Source organism: Haliotis rubra, unplaced genomic scaffold (genome assembly GCF_003918875.1).
Source record: "Haliotis rubra isolate DU_JTF1 unplaced genomic scaffold, ASM391887v1 Scf224, whole genome shotgun sequence".
In the NCBI taxonomy this organism is placed as follows: domain Eukaryota; kingdom Metazoa; phylum Mollusca; class Gastropoda; order Lepetellida; family Haliotidae; genus Haliotis; species Haliotis rubra.
The window spans coordinates 91658-109847 of NW_025766270.1; the positions used below are offsets into that span (position 1 = coordinate 91658).

Here is an 18190-nt window from a genome sequence, read left to right on the forward strand (position 1 = left end):
ATTCATTAACCATCATATGTTGTGCTGCATTCAGGGAGATGCTTGCTAAAGTGGATAGGGTCGGGAGACTCGGTGGACAGTGTTAAATGCTGTCCATGCTTTGTGTCAGTCATCTTCCATTTCCTGACTCGATCACTGACCATCCACCTCAATACAGATGTAATACTGCGGACTTAAATACCATGCACTTCATATGCATTTTTATAAAAATATCTTTGACTTATACACCAAACAGAGTGATGTTTTTAAATATATTTTGACGCTTTTTTCTTTAACATGGCGGCAATTGTTTCATTGTTTTTTAAAGATGTTCGGAGAGTGTCCCCAACCACAAGAAACATTATAAGACATGGGTTGCTGTACCCTCGATGTTTGTTTATGCTCCCATCATGGGTACATCAACCCATGAGCATCGAGGGACCAGTGAACAACGTATTTATCTTACCGAACACCTCAATGTTAACTTCGAATGGTTTCAAACATGTTTATTGGATCATAATAAGGTGTACCGAAGTCAGGCAACATCACAAACACTACTAACGCGAAGTACCAAACGAATTCCCACAGTTCGGAATTCGACAACCTCCCGCTGCCCTACTGTACAACCTCCCGCTGTCGTATTATGCAACCTCCCGCTGTCCTATTGTACAACCTCCTGCTGTCCTACTGTACAACCTCCCGCTGCCCTACTGTACAACCTCCCGCTGTACTATTGTACAACCTCCCGTTGCCCTACTGTACAACCTCCCTCTGCCCTGCTGTACAACCTCCCGCTGTCCTACTGTACAACCTCCCGCTGCCCTACTGTACAACCTCCCGCTGTCCTACTGTACAATCTCCTTCTGCCCTACTGTACAACCTCCCGCTGCCGTACTGTACAGGTCCCCATGGTGCTACTGTACAACCTCCCGCTGCCCTACTGTACAACATCCCAGTGCCCTACTGTACAACCTCCCGCTCTCTTACTGTACAACCTCCCGCTGCCCTACTGTACAACTTCCCGCTGCCCTATTGAACAGGTCCCCATGGTGCTACTGTACAACCTCCCGCTGCCCTACTGTACAACCTCCTACTGTACAACCCCCTCTGTCCTACTGTACAACCTCCCGCTGCCCTATTGTACAGGTCCCCATGGTGCTACTGTACAACCTCTCGCTGCCCTACTGTACAACCCCCTCTGTCTTACTGTACAACCTCCCGCTGCCCTATTGTACAACCTCCCGCTGCCCTTTTGTACAACCTCCTGCTGTCCTACTGTACAACCTCCCGCTGCCCTACTGTACAACCTCCCGCTGTCCTACTGTACAATCTCCTTCTGCCCTACTGTACAACCTCCCGCTGCCGTACTGTACAGGTCCCCATGGTGCTACTGTACAACCTCCCGCTGCCCTACTGTACAACATCCCAGTGCCCTACTGTACAACCTCCCGCTCTCTTACTGTACAACTTCCCGCTGCCCTATTGAACAGGTCCCCATGGTGCTACTGTACAACCTCCCGCTGCCCTACTGTACAACCTCCTACTGTACAACCCCCTCTGTCCTACTGTACAACCTCCCGCTGCCCTATTGTACAACCTCCAGCTGCCCTATTGTACAGGTCCCCATGGTGCTACTGTACAACCTCTCGCTGCCCTACTGTACAACCTCCCGCTGTCCTACTGTACAACCTCCCGCTGACCTACTGTACAACCCCCTCTGTCTTACTGTACAACCTCCCGCTGCCCTATTGTACAACCTCCCGCTGCCCTTTTGTACAACCTCCTGCTGCCCTACTGTACAACCTCCCGCTGCCCTACTGTACAACCTCCTGCTGTCCTACTGTACAACCTCCTGCTGCCCAACCTCCTGCTGTCCCAACCTCCTTCTGCCCTACTGTACAACCTCCCGCTGTCCAACCTCCCGCTGCCCTACTGTACAACCTCCCGCTGCCCTACTGTACAGGTCCCCATGGTGCTACTGTACAACCTCCCTCTGCCCTACTGTACAGGTCCCCATGGTGCTACTGTACAACCTCCTGCTGTCCTACTGTACAACCTCCGCTGCCCTACTGTACAACCTCCCGCTGTCTTACTGTACAACCTCCCGCTGCCCTACTGTACAACTTCCCGCTGCCCTATTGTGCTACTGTACAACCTCCCTCTGTCCTACTGTACAACCTCCGCTGCCCTACTGTACAACCTCCCGCTGCCCTACTGTACAACCTCCCAGCTGCCCTACTGTACAACCTCCCGCTGTCTTACTGTACAACCTCCCGCTGCCCTACTGTACAACTTCCCGCTGCCCTATTGTACAGGTACCCATGGTGCTACTGTACAACCTCCCGCTGCCCTACTGTACAACCTCCTACTGTACAATCCCCTCTGTCCTACTGTACAACCTCCCGCTGCCCTATTGTACAACCTCCCGCTGCCCTATTGTACAGGTCCCCATGGTGCTACTGTACAACCTCCCTCTGCCCTACTGTACAACCTCCCGCTGTCCTACTGTACAACCTCCCGCTGTCCTACTGTACAACCCCTTCTGTCTTACTGTACAACCTCCCGCTGCCCTATTGTACAACCTCCCGCTGCCCTTTTGTACAACCTCCTGCTGGCCTACTGTACAACCTCCCGCTGCCCTACTGTACAACCTCCCGCTGCCCTACTGTACAACCTCCCGCTGTCCTACTGTACAACCTCCTTCTGTCCTGCTGTGTACAACCTCCTGTCTGTCCAACCTCCTGTACTCCCTCTGTCCAACCTCCCGCTGCCCTACTGTACAGGTCCCCATGGTGCTACTGTACAACCTCCTGCTGCCCTACTGTACAGGTCCCCATGGTGCTACTGTACAACTTCCCTCTGTCCTACTGTACAACCTCCGCTGCCCTACTGTACAACCTCCCGCTGCCCTACTGTACAACCTCCCGCTGTCCTACTGTACAACCTCCCGCTGTCCTACTGTACAACCTCCCGCTGTCCTACAGTACAACCTCCTGCTGTCCTCCCCCTCCCGCTGTCCTACAGTACAACCTCCCGCTGTCCTACAGTACAACCTCCCGCTGTCCTACTGTACAACCTCCCGCTGCCGTACTGTACAGGTCCCGATGCTTCTACTGTACAACCTCCCTCTGTCCTACCGTACAACATCCCGCTGCCCTACTGTACAACCTCCCGCTGTCCTATTGTACAGGTCCCCATGGTGCTACTGTACAAGTCCCCACTTTCCTACTGCAAACTTATAGTGTTTTACCGGCAGACTAACAGAAGCCGACTTTTCCCCTTTTGGAAATGATCATGGGGATCAATATTGATTCATAGTACCTTTCTTTATAAAAAATAAATGTGACAATCAATGGAACAGATATTAAGGTGATAACATTGTTCCTTTTTGAGTTTACCTGAAACTACCATACTCGTTTCTCAACTCTAACCTATAGACACACAATGTTATACCAAATGTCTAATAGAAATACATCAGTGAGTATCTTTATCCTGTGAACATATTCAATGATTGTATATTCACAAGATTTACTACAGTAGTGGGACAGAGCAAGTCGGGAAAATAGCATTCACCACATAATCAACACATTGGTTAATAAGTTCAGGTAGTGAAGTGTTGTGCCACGCATATGCAACAAACTTAAAACCGAGAAATAGCAGATGTGTATGTAATAACATTCTGCCATTCCAGATTTACGAACCGCATAATAACATCATATGTACTTACATAGCTATGTCGGCTTCTGTCCTCTAACAGCGGTTCCATCAACCAGCGAAGGTTCCATCTGAGCTACATAACAAAACTGCCACCGGCGCGTTCCGAGTACTGCACTGCAGCGTTGTAGTGGGTTCGCCAGTCGCCAGTGTTGTCACGGAGCTTTATGTGCCATAGAGTCACGTTGAGGGAGGATATTAGGGATAGTGCTTAGGAAACCTCTTCACTATTCGATAATAGAATACCAATCCACATAATAATACGTTGTACTTGTATGACATTATTGTTGGAAGAGTAATGAATATCGTTGATGGTAATATCCGTTCTTAAGCGTTGTGGCGTGCCCTGCTCCCAGATTTAATTGAGTTGTTTGTTTCCGGGTAGATCTAACGTGATCGAATACGTCATAACAACATAAACGCTCCTATTCTAAAACTAAATTACTTGTAGTCCTGTTGTTTAATGGAAGATTTTTGACAAAATGCTGAGACAATCTCTCCCCGAAATATGTGATATACAGAAATACATCTGGCGCATTTACAGTTCATTTGGATAGAGTTATTGAAACATTCATCGCATTACAATAAGGGATCATGGTTGGATCTTCCTAATGCAATGAGCTCCCCTTCGCCCAGGAGCCTGATAAACTTTCCTTTCCTTTCGTTTTTGTTGTTGATCGAAACTTCGAGTGATCTTAAAACATGAGCATGTAAGTCCCAATTCATTGAAAGGATTCTTCATAACACGTGTTTTTAATAGTAGAATATGTGTTATTTTAAGTATGGCTAATTTTTACTACAATCGCCAATGGCTGAAGGTGATGATATAAATCCAGCTAAGGTCCATGCAGGTAGCAAAGGTACTGTAAGTCCTCATGGTCCTTAGTATGGTGTGCGGCCGCGAAGAGCCACCTCCTCGTGGTGGGTGCTGGGTAACGCTAAGCGCTCTTCAACCCCTTCCTTGATAAATGTTTGGTGAAAATTACTGATTAGTTAATTTTGAAGATTAAAACCTGTCGACGATGGACAGTAAAAATACTAGATAATCACAGATATAATAAACTAGCGAACAAAGCTAAAACATTCCAACAACTGAAGGTAGATCACCAAACTAGGAAGCAAGGGGACTTACATTTCTTTTGCTACCTGCATTGATCCTAGCTGGATTTACACGATCCCTTCAGCCGCTGGCGATTGTAGGATAATTTAGCCGAAATTTAAAAGAACAAAAATACTACGTTTAAAAACTTGGTACGGGAAAATTTCACTTTGAAAGTTTTGGTACTTACGTGCCCTCTCAGAAGGACAATAATTTTACGCTACTTCAACCCCCTTTGAGGATACAGCCACTAACAATCGAAGTTAATAATCTGAACTACCAATTATAAAACTGTATCTATTTACAAAACATATATCAAAATTCAGTTAACAAATCTATCTCTTCTAAAAAATCAATGATTAAACGATAATTAACTTTATTAAAAAGGTCCTTTACTGTTTTGATATTGAAGTATATATCCTTTAAGATGGAGAATTCAACACAGTCAAGCAGGACATGCTTGACCGTGGTTCTCTCATCACAAGGGATACAAAACGGAGGATCCTCACCTTTCAATAGGTATGCATGAGTATATCTTGTGTGGCAAATACGACATCGTCGCGTAATGACCTCCTCAAATCTGGACTGACAACCCAAGTGAGTGTAACCAATATAAGGTTTTATTTCATGTAATTTATTGATACCTACTTGGGTATCCCACTTCTTCCGCATCAGATCACGGATGTAAGTTCTAATGCAAGATTTGTAATCAGAGTAAGGAAGAAGAAGTGGTGTCACAGACTTGTTAAGTGCTGCCTTGGCAGCAAGATCAGCCATTGTGTTCCCAGAAATGCCAACGTGGCTGGGTAACAAACAAAAGACGATGTCGCATTGGCCAGTAGCCAGCTCATTATACAATTCAATAATTTCTAATAAAAGTGGATGTTTACAAGAAAGATTTTTAATAGCCTGAAGACACGAAAGAGAATCGGAAAAGACTACATATTTTTTATATTTACGGTGTTTATTAATATATTTAAGAGCTGTTAAGATGGCGTTAGCTTCTGCTGTGAATTAGAGCTGTTATTTGGTAGTCGAGAAGATATTTTTCTGGATCAAATGACAGTGGCACATGCCACCGCGCCACCACCCTTGGACCCATCTGTAAATAAGGATTTGTATGTATTATATTTGATTTTTAATTGATAATATTCTTGTTTATACTGTAATTCATTAGTTTCTGATTTCTTAAACTTTGTCAGAGTTAGGTCTACTTCAGGCCTCACCAGTTGCCAAGGAGGAGAAGAAAGAAGACGGGAAGGAGATATATTTTCCAGCTCAATGCCGGCAGCAGAAATGAATGGTTTAATTCTTAGCCCAAGAGGCAGAACAAGAGAAGGCTTTTTGTTGTATAAATCCTCATAAAGAGGATTGAAAACACAGTTAAATGCAGGATTAGAACTCGTTAGAATAGAGTTTTGTTATATACTGTAAAGATATACTGAGTCAAAAAAGAAACTTCACAAAATGTAATTTGAAAAATAATGAATAACTTTTCTCTGATGATACATCTATGTATCCGAAATGGGATCCCTATCTTTCGACTCTAGAAAAAACGTTAGCGAAACCCACTCAAACCCATCCATTCGTCGTGCAAATGACGTTAGTGCCAAATCAGGTTTTGCACGTGCAGTCGATCACGTGATCTTCGCATCGAAGTTTTCTTCATTGGCCTGCATTGGCCTCTAGAATTGAAAAAACACTTTTAAACCACAGTTCTAACGGTACTTGAAATGCCACGATTGTCAAATGTGCAACGTGAACGTGCCGTTGGCATGCTGCAAGCGGGAAGATCAGTTATTGACGTTGCAAGAGCAATGGGATGCAGCCGTCGTACTGTGTATGACTTGCGAGGTCGTCTACAACAAACTGGCACCACTTCTGATCGCCCAAGGTCGGGTCGTCCACGTGTGACGTCACGAGCAGAAGACCGTCAAATCGTCCTACGTCACCTACGTGACAGATTTCTGCCGGCTACACGAACCAGGGCTGAGATGTTTAGAGGTCGACTGTCCTCACAGCTTATTCGAAATCGGTTGCGGGCTGCCAATCTCCATTCTCGACGTCCATATCGTGGGCCAATATTGACGCTGTTTCATCAACGTCAACGTCTGCTGTGGGCCCAACGTCACCTCCGATGGACCCAGAGAGACTGGAATCGAGTCGTCTTTAGCGATGAATCCAAGTTTACCCTCAGATTCGCGGACGGCAGGCATATAGTCTGGAGACGACGTCGTGAACGGTATGCCCAATATTGTGTACAGGAAGTCGACAGATTCGGGGGCGGAAGTTGCATGGTGTGGGGTGCTTTCTGTGGGAACAACCGTTCCCGACTTCTGGTCATCCGTGGAAACCTCACAGCTGCTGCTTACCGCGACCAGGTGCTCACCCCTGAACTCGTTCCTTTCATGGCGGCTCATGGCCCAGGTCTACAGTTCAAGCATGATAATGCTCGGCCGCATACCACGATGTTGACACGAAATTTCCTTCAAAACGCTGGAATCAACGTCATGGACTGGCCATCGAGGTCCCCTGACCTTTATCCAATAGAGCACGTTTGGGATGCACTTGGGAGAAGGCTTCGTGGTCTTAGGAACCAACCTCAGAATTTGCAGGAACTTGGCGCTGCCTTGCAAGAGCAATGGCGCAGAATCCCCAACCACGTGTTCACAAGCATCAGGCAGTCGATGAGGAGACGGTGTTTGGCAGTGGTGAATGCGCGGGGCGGCCATACACGATATTGAACTGAGAAATTTCGCATTTTTATTCTTGTGACTTGACATTCTGTATACCCATGTTTTGGAACGGCGGTGTGGCCTAATGGAACTGATTATGGCACTGTCAGTGTATCGAGTACATCACACAGATCTCAGCAATGAAATAATAACAATTTAACCATCGTACCATCTCTTGTTCTTTTATAGTGCCCTGAAGAAAGAATGTGAAGTTTCTTTTTTTGACTCAGTATACGACGTTGGTTAAGGGACTATCAATAGGAGAGGTTCTAAGAAAACCAAGACAAAGTCTTAGGTCTTGTTGGCGGACAGAATCAAGTAGTTTTAGGTTGCTTTTGCAGGCTCCACCATATACGATGGAGCCATAATCAAGTTTCGAGGGTAGCTTGATCCCCTCCCCACTTTGAGTTGGAAACAACTTTCAACAAATCAAGGGCCTTCATGCATTTAGCTTTAAGGGATTTAATATGTGGCAAAAAAGTTAAATGAGAGTCGAAAATTAGACCCAAGAACTTGACCTCCTTGACAACCTTGATTGGAGTGCCATTTAAAGATAGTTCCGGGTCTTTATGCGGCTTATACTTTCTACAAAAGTGTAGACAATTGGTTTTAGACTTGGAAAATTTAAAGCCGTTTTCAAGACACCATTTATTTATTTTATTTAAACACAACTGCAATTGCCGTTCAATAGTATGCATATTTTTACCACGAGAAGAAATATTGAAATCATCCACAAATAATGATCCATCAATTGAATCATTTAAAATCGTTGATAAACTATTGATCTTGATACTAAACAGTGTGACAGACAAAATATTGCCTTGTGGGACACCCTGATCCTGATTATAATGATCAGACAGGGTTGAACCCACTCGGACTTGAAATTGCCTGTCTTTTAAAAACTGTGATATAAATAGAGGCAAACGGCCTCTCAAACCAAAATCATGTAAATCCTTCAAAATGCCATGCTTCAAGGTCGTATCATAAGCTTTCTCAAGATCAAAGAAAATTGATACAGCATGTTGTGTATTTACAATAGCTTTTTTAACAAAGGATTCCAAGCGTACCAAATGATCAATTGTACTACGATTTTTCCTGAAACCACATTGAATATTTGTTGAAAGGTTGTTGGTTTCAAGATACCAAGTGAATCTATTATTCACCTTACGTTTCATGGTTTTACAGACACAGCTAGTTAGAGATATCGGTCTGTAATTAGACGGATCTGTGTGAACCCTGCAAGGTTTTGGTATTGGGACTACAATGGCATTACGCCACGAAGGAGGAAATATATCTAAAAGTGTCATCAGACATGGTTCAGGTAAGTGTTTCAGTAGCTGGTAATGTATATTATCATCACCCGCTGCAGTGTCATGAGCTTGCTCAAGAGCAGTATGTAGCTCATGTAATGAAAACACTTCGTTATAATCTTCACCGTTATTTGATTCAAAATTAAGTTTTATCTTTTCCTGTTGTTTCTGATATCTCTGGAACTCAGGGACATAATTTGCGGATGATGAATTTTTGGCAAGAGTTTCGCCAATTTTATTTGCAATTTTAAACTTGTCAGTAATTAATTTTTTTAACAGATTTTGAACCTTTGCCTATAATTCTTTGAACCATGTTCCATACCTTAGACATTGGCGTGCGTGAATTTATTTTTGAGACATAATTTCTCCAAGATTGTCGTTTGTTTTGTTTAAAGGTACGACGCGCCTTTACATTGAGTATTTTAAATTTATTTAGGTTATGGACAGTTGGATGACGACGGAAATAACGCTCGGCCTTTTTCCTCACTTTTCTGGCCTGTCTACAATCTGTATTAAACCATGGTTTTCGTACATGTGGAGTCGTAGAGGACTTTGGTATACACTCATCAGCTATTACATTTAAAACGTCAGCAAAAGTTTGAATGGGACCAGTTATATCACTGAAACATTCAGGTCGCAGTTTCGATTTTCATATAGTTTGATATAAAGACCAGTTAGCCTTCGAAAAGTTCCATCTTGTATACGATGGAGAATCAGATGGAGTTATTTCTGAAAGGATAATTCGAAAGTGGTCACTTCCCAAAGGTCATTATGAACAGACCAATCACATTCATTCAGGAGGTTAGAATCTGCAAGAGACAAATCCAGAGAAGAATAAGTGCCAGTTGCAGGATGCAGATAGGTGCTTGAATCATCATTCAATATGCACAGGTCATTATTGGAAATGAAATCTTCAAGTATTTTGCCTTTAGTGTTAGTACTGCCCCAGAGTCGGTTGTGACCGTTTAGGCCACCCATAATAACACATGGTTTCCGGAGTTGATCATAGAGTGATTGAAGATCAGTCTGTTGAAGTGCCGATGAAGGCGGAATATACAGAGAGCATAATGTAAATGCTACACCCAGAGTAAGTCGCACTGCAACAGCTTGGAGATTAGTGTTAAGTGTAACAGGGCTGTGAATAACATCCTGTCGTACAAGGGTAGTAGAACCTCCAGTGGCCCTATCACCCAGAGGGGAAATATAATGATAGGCTTCAAACTGACGTAAGCTAAAATTATCTGTCCGTTTCAGATACGTCTCTTGCAGACAGAACGCTGATGGTGTTAAATCCTGGATCAATAGCTGTAATTCATTAAAATTTGTCCGTAGTCCTCTACAGTTCCACTGCACGATATGTTTAGATAGACCTATCTTTTAGGTGGATTAATAGGGGATCTACCCTGCACAAGCTATGTGCCCTAGAATGGACGTTTTCGGACACGTCCATGTCCTCAAGTGATCCGTATTTGTTAAAGAATTTGATTTTATCATCTGACCCTTTTGGGGCTCTGCCACTTTGTTTCTTCAAAGAATCTGGCTTCGGTTTGCCTTTGGTTATAACGATTTGTTGAACGTTTGACGTTGATTGAGACCTTTGAGTCGACTGAGAAGATGCGCCACGGTCATAAGATGGTTCTGATTGGATTTGGGGGGTGTCAGGAAGTGTTTCTGCAGTTTGTGCAGATATTGCAGGTAACAAAATCTTCGGAGAATCTGTTTTTAACCAAGTCAAGTTCGTCTGACAGCTGGCAGATGATTTAGTTACTGTTGGGGTTGTGTCTGAAGATGTTTTGGCATTGGAAGCATAAGTTTCCTTAATTTCGGATCTCAAGACAAGCTTTTTGGCATCAGCAAAACTGATATTTTGAGTAAACTTTATCTTATTTATCTCCATCTGCTGTTTCCAAATGGGACAATCTTTTGAGAACGATGAGTGATCACCTGCACAATTGGTACACTTCTTAAAGGTACTGACACAATCTTCTGTTGTATGTACATGTGTCTTCTCACCACAGTGAGCACACACAACAGACAATGTGCAAGTATTAACACCGTGTCCGTATTTCTGACATTTGAAACACCGCAGAGGACTTGGGATGTACACGTCAACTTTTACATTGCAGTAACCTGCGTTGACTGATGGTGGAGGATTCGGGGCAGAGAAAGAAAAGAGATATGTTTTGGTTTGCAGAGTTTCATTATTTTTACGGGTTGTAAACCTTTACACGTAAAGGACTCCTTGATCTTTCAGCTCCGTTACAATGTCAATTTCCGTCATATCTGCAAAGAGACGATCTCGGTCTCGTACAATACCCTTACTGGTGTTAAGGGTTCTGTGTGCAGAGACCATAACTGGAACTCCTACAAACAGCTCTGTGGACAGCAGGTTGGTTGCTTGCTGTTTTCTGTGACACTCGAGTAATAGAGCTCCTATACGCAAGCGTTTAATGGTTTTAATATCACCTGCTATGCCGAGGACACCTTTTGATATTGCAAACGGATTTAGCTTCAATGGAGTTTTATCAAGAGTCTCAAGAACGAGGAAACGTTGCCAGTAATCGGTGGATGTTGAGGGTCGCTGTTCGTCGTCATCAGTATAGAGTGGATGCTTCGTTTTTTTGTTTGGGGTTTCGTAAGCCATGTTGAGTTTATTTTGATTCGTCATCCGAGGTCCCCACCCACCACGGAGTATCATAAAGACAATGCTGATCGCAAGTGGATATCCAACTTGCAGCACCAAGGATACCAGGATGATATACTCAAGCAGAATAATCAACAAGTAATTATTCCACCAGATTGGCCCATGAGCCACTGCCTTCTGGACATAGGACTCTAGGCAAAAGTCTAGGTGAAGTAAAGGGCGAAGTGGTGTGTTGGGCAAAGGAACACTGTTCCTGGAACCAGTGCCCTCAACCATCAGACTCCCGTCCTCCACCGACACAGGGGCGCAGCCCACGGCAAACGGGTTGGTGGACCAAATATACCAACGGGTCCACAACGAAGTGTTGAAGAGCGCTTAGCGTTACCCAGCACCCACCACGAGGAGGTGGCTCTTCACGGATGCCTTAAAATGCAATAATTAAATGAGAACTTATATTACTAAAAAGATCCTTCATAGTTCGTTATTTGAAATAGATATCCCCTGTGATGGAATATTCAACACAGTACAGACACTAGGTTATTTATGTCAAAGATGCAGAACCGTATACAAAACTGAGAACACATGTAACTACAACATGAAGTACAAGATGCAAGAACTGCGTTACTTTGATCAGGGGATGCTTTTGTTCACACATGGTGATGACTGCCAAATATCTCTTAGAACAATCAGTTTGCAAAGAAATTTCTTTCGACCATTTTAGCATTTACTATTACCTTCGTCACACATTTTAGACACATTTCAGCAAGGTTTTTTAAAGCCGATTCTTCACGTTTAAATAAACATTAATATTCGTTCATCAGTGGTGAACGTTTATATTCATGGCGTCACGGTGGCGTAAGGAATTATGTTATTGAACTGAATAGAGTTAAAAAGGTGGTATTCTGTCAATCTGGTGCCAGATATGCTCACTTGGCACTATCACAGGAATGGCATTCACTCCGAAGAAGTCCAAGAAGAGAAGACACAGTTACGTTATGGGGATAAGTACTGTGCTTCTGGAAGACTTAATGAAGAGGTTCACACAGGACGAGGAATCTGACGTAATTACGAAGACGTAATCATCTCTGTACACAACATGGTCGGTGAATGAGCCGAATAATCCATCCCCTTTCTATATTTCTTCATTCCTCTCTTTTCGGGCTATACGTAATTATGATGTTACCTGACATGACCATACTGGGGAGTTGTAAATATTTCGATATAATGAACATTATTTATGTTCATTTACATAGATATGTACAAAGAGAAACAATGCATAATACATGTTTTGTCATATCAAGAGAGTGGGTTTAGGATGGTGTGTCCAAAAATACGTTTATATCATGTCAAGGCAAATCAGACACAAAGAGATTCAAGAGAGGTATGTTAAGTAATGGTGAGGTTATGTGATGAAACTCTTTGTAATAATGTATGTTTCGTTTTCTCTTTCTTTTTTTAAATGCACTCAGCAATCTTCTAGCTATATGGCGGTGGTTTGTAACTAATCGTGTCTGGACCAGACAACCCGGTGATCAACATCATGATCATCATCTTTGCTTTGGCTTGTTTGTTGTATAACGCCGCACTCGGGCATCATTCTACGCAACTGGGATACGATGACATGTATCAACCAAGTCTGCGAGCTTAGTGTTAGTCACCACTTACATTAAGACCAACTGTCATTGACCCATTTATCTTATTTTCACCAGTATGTTGTATCATGCGCTATCGAATCAGTTTCCGAATAGGAGGCTGATTAGAAGTGGACCCTTTTGGGCAGATGCTCAGCCAGTCGACCTATCTTTGCTTCTACTAGGTGCTATACAGGCCTGTTTTCATCAACCACCCAAAGCATGAAATGTGTATGTGTTACTTGAAATAATTACAAAGCGTTTGTGCTATTCTGTTTACGCGATTCTGACTAAGTGACCTGAATTTGAATTGAATGGTATATGTCTATGACTGCACCCAAACACTTGCTTTCCTGAGCCAATCTCTGCAGACTGTTGTAGAACAGAAAAGTGTGGAAACCACAAACACATAATGATGGTTCGTCTCTACGCATATATATTTCAATCTTCTGGGGAAATAGGGGCATTCTAAGTTGGTTGCCATCATCTGACATTCTGGGTCTTATAAAAGCAGCGGGCAGATGAATGTCAGAGTACGTAAAAGAGCCCAGATGGATTAGCAGTCTCCTCTTTGGCAATTTCACGTACTATAAACGACAAGTAAGGGCCATTGGAGGCAATGCCCTAGTTTTAGTAATGTACTCATTAGCAGCTTTGTTAGTTGTCTCCACTGTGCCTATATATCACATTTACATGAACAAAGAATAGGTGTAGAAAACATATATATGTTGGTTTTTGTTGTCATATATTACACAAAGGTAATCACAAAGAAATATTCCTCTGTTATTCAGATTTTCCAATCAGAACATTCCAATGACTATGTATATGATCGCGTGGACGTTCAAAAGCACAAGGGCACGATGCACTTTTCGTAAGAGTAAGGTGATGAGTACAGGGTACTCATGCTCTGTTATCTGGCTCACTGTCGTAATGATTACAGCATCATAAAAACTTGAACAACATCACATATGGTTTTCTCTTGGAACTCGACTTGGTGTGGCACCCTGTCATTATCGAGGCATCGTGTTCACAACAAATATGGAAACATTCAAGCATCACAGGTGGCACTCCAAATTGGACTTGCTACATTGTACACACATTTGTAATGAAACCACCGACATTTCAGCAAGACGAGTGAATGCTTTTACTACTGGGTCATTCAACTCTGGAACGTAATGGAGATCATACAGTGTGTTGACAACTAGCCTAATAACTGCTCAAGTAAAAGCCACACAGGGGAGAACCTGTTCACAAACAGCTGTAGCAGTGGGGCAGCCTCGTGGTTAAAGTGTTCAGTCGTCCCATAATGTTTGTAACTATTGACACACTGCTGTCATATATTTCGATTATTGCAGAGTGCCGCGCTAAACACCAAAGTTCAAGACAGCAGTAATATATTTATACTTTGTAAGCGACCTACAGCTAACGTCCAGTCATGTAAAGCCCCACTGTTTTATTAAACACAGTTTTACTGGTTTTTAGAAAACGATGGGAATCATTGTATTATTAACATTTCACACCCACTGTGTGAACTCCCTCACACTTATTTTGAATCTTTCGGGACTTACGTATCCTCTCAGGAGGACAATAAAAGGCGATGCATTTTAACCAAAGCTTTTTAATTACTTCAATTTATTTTTTAAAATGAATGATTATATGATCATTAACATAACTAAAAAAGATTCTTAACTGTTTTTGCACTGAAAATCAATACAGTCAAGCAGGATATGCTTGACCGTGAATCACAAGGGATGTCAAATGGAGGAATCAGAGTATGGGATCAGAGGTGGTGTCACAGATTTGTTCAGTGAAGCAAAACCGGCCATTGTGTTACCAGAACATCCAACACGGCTTGGTAACCAACAGAGGACGATATCGTATTTGCTAGTAGCAAGATCATTATATAATTCAATACGTTCAGTTAAACGTGGATGTTTACAAGATTTTAATAGACTGAAGGCACGAAAGTGAGTCTGGAAAGATAAAATATCGTTTAGGGTAGGCGGTAAGGAGATATATTTTTCATCTTAATGCCAGCAAAAGAAAGGAAATGGTTTACTCTTACTCCTAGGGGCGGAACTAGAGATGACTTTTTGTTGTACAGATTCTCATAGAGGGGATTAAAGACACTGTTGTATGCAGGATGGGAATGGTTAAATATAGTTTAGTGATAAACTGCAGAGATATCGGCCTCGACATAGAAACAATCAACAGGAGAAGTTCTAAAGGATCCAAGCGAGAAATGCACTCAAGGGGTTAGACTTTTCCCTGATATCGCATCGTAGAAAAAAACCTAAGCATGATGCATAACAGAATCTAGTAATTGTGTATACTTTTTCAGTTCCGTGCGTCGTACAACTTCACCAATTGACTTACGGACGAAAGTTGAAAAAGAACAACGAGAAGCCTTCTATGATCGCTAAGTATATTTTCTTTAAAGTAGAGGACTGCGAAAAATATCAATGTATTAGAGATGGTAGTAAGGTACACAAGCATGCTATATCAAAGGTGAACAATGTTGTATTTTGAATTAATATATGTTCCATGTATGCATTTTTGTCATAGTAATTCCTGTTGCATATATTGCACAAACGTAAAATGTACACTTTTGTTGCAGTGAGTGAGTATAGTTTTACGCCGCTTTTAGCAATATTCTTGCAATATCACGGCGGGGGACACCATAAATGCACTTCATACACTGTACCCATGTCGGGAATCGAAACAGGGTCTTCGGCGTGACGAGCCAACGCTTTAACCACTAGGCTACCCGGTGTATATTGCAGAAAGGGCAAAGATAAATGTTAAAGGTCACATGCAACCAAAAAATCAAACATAATTAAAACACAATTATCACTTATTCATGACATATAATATACATTGCTGGTTATGAAAAAACATATAAACAAAATTATAAGCGTACAATCGCAAATCAAAAGTGCAATATTGTGTACTTAGGTTTACGTCCCAAGAAACGAAGCAGCCGGCATACCGAACCCAGTCAGAGCGGGTGGGTGTGCACTCAAGTGTAACGGCCGGTTCATTTGCAGATTCCCTCACGGCTCATTGTGTGTATATATAGAGATGTTGGGTTTTGTAAATACATGCTCGTTTTTTGTGTATAACATTTTGCATTCAACAGACATCATAACATGTCATAACACCTGCCTTTCTGTGTAATTACATAATGTGACAGAGACCGAACTCGGGCCATAAATCAATGCGTTTTGTTTATGGTGTATAGCCTGATTGGTGTAAGGTTCAAATTGCATGTGGTCAGTGATCGCAGTTGTGTATTGAATATTGTCATTAGCAGACAGGTGTCAATAAAACAAGACATTGAGTTTTGTCTGTGACAACGACATATCTATATCACAGTTAGAAATTCTGTCAACGATAAAAAATGACATTGCTTTTAAGTATCGAACTGAGAAAGTGACTCGGTAAGAAGAACGTGTGGTGAAATAGACAAATGAAATTATATAAACAGTTTATTTACTGTCATAACATATAAAAAGCTCGCGTCTGTGAGATATCAACAAAACATTAGGAAAATAGCTCACACCAAAGCCTTCACCGAGTATTCACCGGACAGCCTGCTTCCAAGTTGCGCGAACCTATTTTACTGCGCACGTGCTATGAGCGCATCCCAGCTGTTGAAACCAGTTTTCCCCCGAAAAGTCGGGGGGAAATTAGGGCCTGTTCGATTATTGCGAAACTAGTTTTGGTTTCTGAAACTGGTTTCTCTTCTTATAAACGAGTGTCTAGTTTCGGATACACGGTTTCAAAGTGAAACTAGTTTCTAGTTTTATAAACGAGTGCCTGGTTGCACCATCCGGTTTCAAAATGGATACAAAAAAAATCTCGCAGCTGCTTTATATCTGGGATGAATTTGATAACAGCATTGCCGAAGGTAATATTTTTTGTCATTTTATGAATGAATTAGCAAATAATAAAGAGATGAGATGCTATTGGAGGTAAATATTTGCGTATATGTAATGGTACTGTTACAAGTAATGATATGTATACAAGTTCCATAAAATAGTCATGTTCAACTTCAATAGACTGGGGTTTTAAATTCCAAGTTCTCAGTTGATTTTTATCCTTAGTCCTGATATTTCTGACATACCTTGGTACCTCTCACAGCATTATGCATTATTGCCAATTTGTTTGGTGTTTCAGATTCCACAGTTTCAAAAATTGTTCATGATGTAACCGAAAAACTCTTTGAACATTACAGAACCAAATTTATTGTCTGGCCTTCAGGCGAAGATGCACGTAAAGTAATGCAGGAGTTTGAAGCTAAGAAAGGACTAAAAGGCGTTATTGGATGTATTGATGGAAGTCATATAGCTATATCATGTCCTAAAGATGATCCAGCGGACTACATTAACAGAAAAGGATTCCATTCAGTGATCTTACAAGCTGTGTGTACATCTGACTTACGAATTACGGATGTATTTGTAGGCTGGCCTGGTTCAGCTCACGATGCACGGATTTTCAAGAACTCAGATTTGCAACAGAAAATAAAAGGTAACCCGAATCTGGTGTTCCCAGAAGGTTCATATCTGTTGGGTGATGCTGCATATCCTCTGTCAGAACATGTCATAACGCCATTCAGAAACACAGGAGTCTTAAGCCTAGAACAGTCTGACTTTAACTATGTCCATAGCACAACCCGCATGGCCACTGAAAAAAACATTTGGCGTTCTAAAATCTCGATTTCGAAGGCTGAAATTATTGGATGTCAAAAGTCTGGAACATGGAATCAAAGTCATTGTTGTTGCATGCATGTTACACAACTTCTGCTTACTGAAGGGAGATCATTTTGAAGATAATCAAGACCATGATCCCGTTGACTGTGATGCAATGTGTTATACCAGACTTTACCCCGATGAAAGAACTGGAGTAAACAAACGAGATAGAATTCTGCAAGATTTGTTCAGAAACAAATAACTTTCAACTTGTGTCATATTTTTCAATGTGATAATCAGAAAAATTGATGGCTTGTCTGTTTTCAGTGACAATAAAGGTTGAACTGTGTCCATAGTTGTGTGTCTTCATGTATGAGAGAGATGGGC

General features: G+C 42.1%; 1 protein-coding gene across 1 annotated transcript; it reads left to right on the forward strand.

The window, feature by feature from the left end:
* The first annotated feature begins 1025 nt into the window (after nt 1-1025).
* Nucleotides 1026-3824, forward strand: LOC124277583 (keratin-associated protein 16-1-like). Its single transcript, XM_046713300.1, has 4 exons — nt 1026-2096; nt 2295-2531; nt 2964-3163; nt 3737-3824. Exons 1-4 carry the CDS (start codon nt 1026-1028, stop codon nt 3822-3824), a joined length of 1596 nt encoding a protein of 531 aa, XP_046569256.1.
* Nucleotides 3825-18190: the final 14366 nt, after the last annotated feature.

Excerpts from the sequence above, each read along its gene's own strand:
- LOC124277583 (XM_046713300.1), top strand. The coding sequence starts at position 1,026 with ATGGTGCTACTGTACAACCTCCCGCTGCCCTACTGTACAACCTCCTAC. Across the intron at positions 2,097-2,294 it reads CAACCTCCCGCTGCCCTACT|GTACCCATGGTGCTACTGTA; the intron begins GTACAACTTCCC and ends CCTATTGTACAG. Across the intron at positions 3,164-3,736 it reads CAACCTCCCGCTGTCCTATT|CGGTTCCATCAACCAGCGAA; the intron begins GTACAGGTCCCC and ends GTCCTCTAACAG.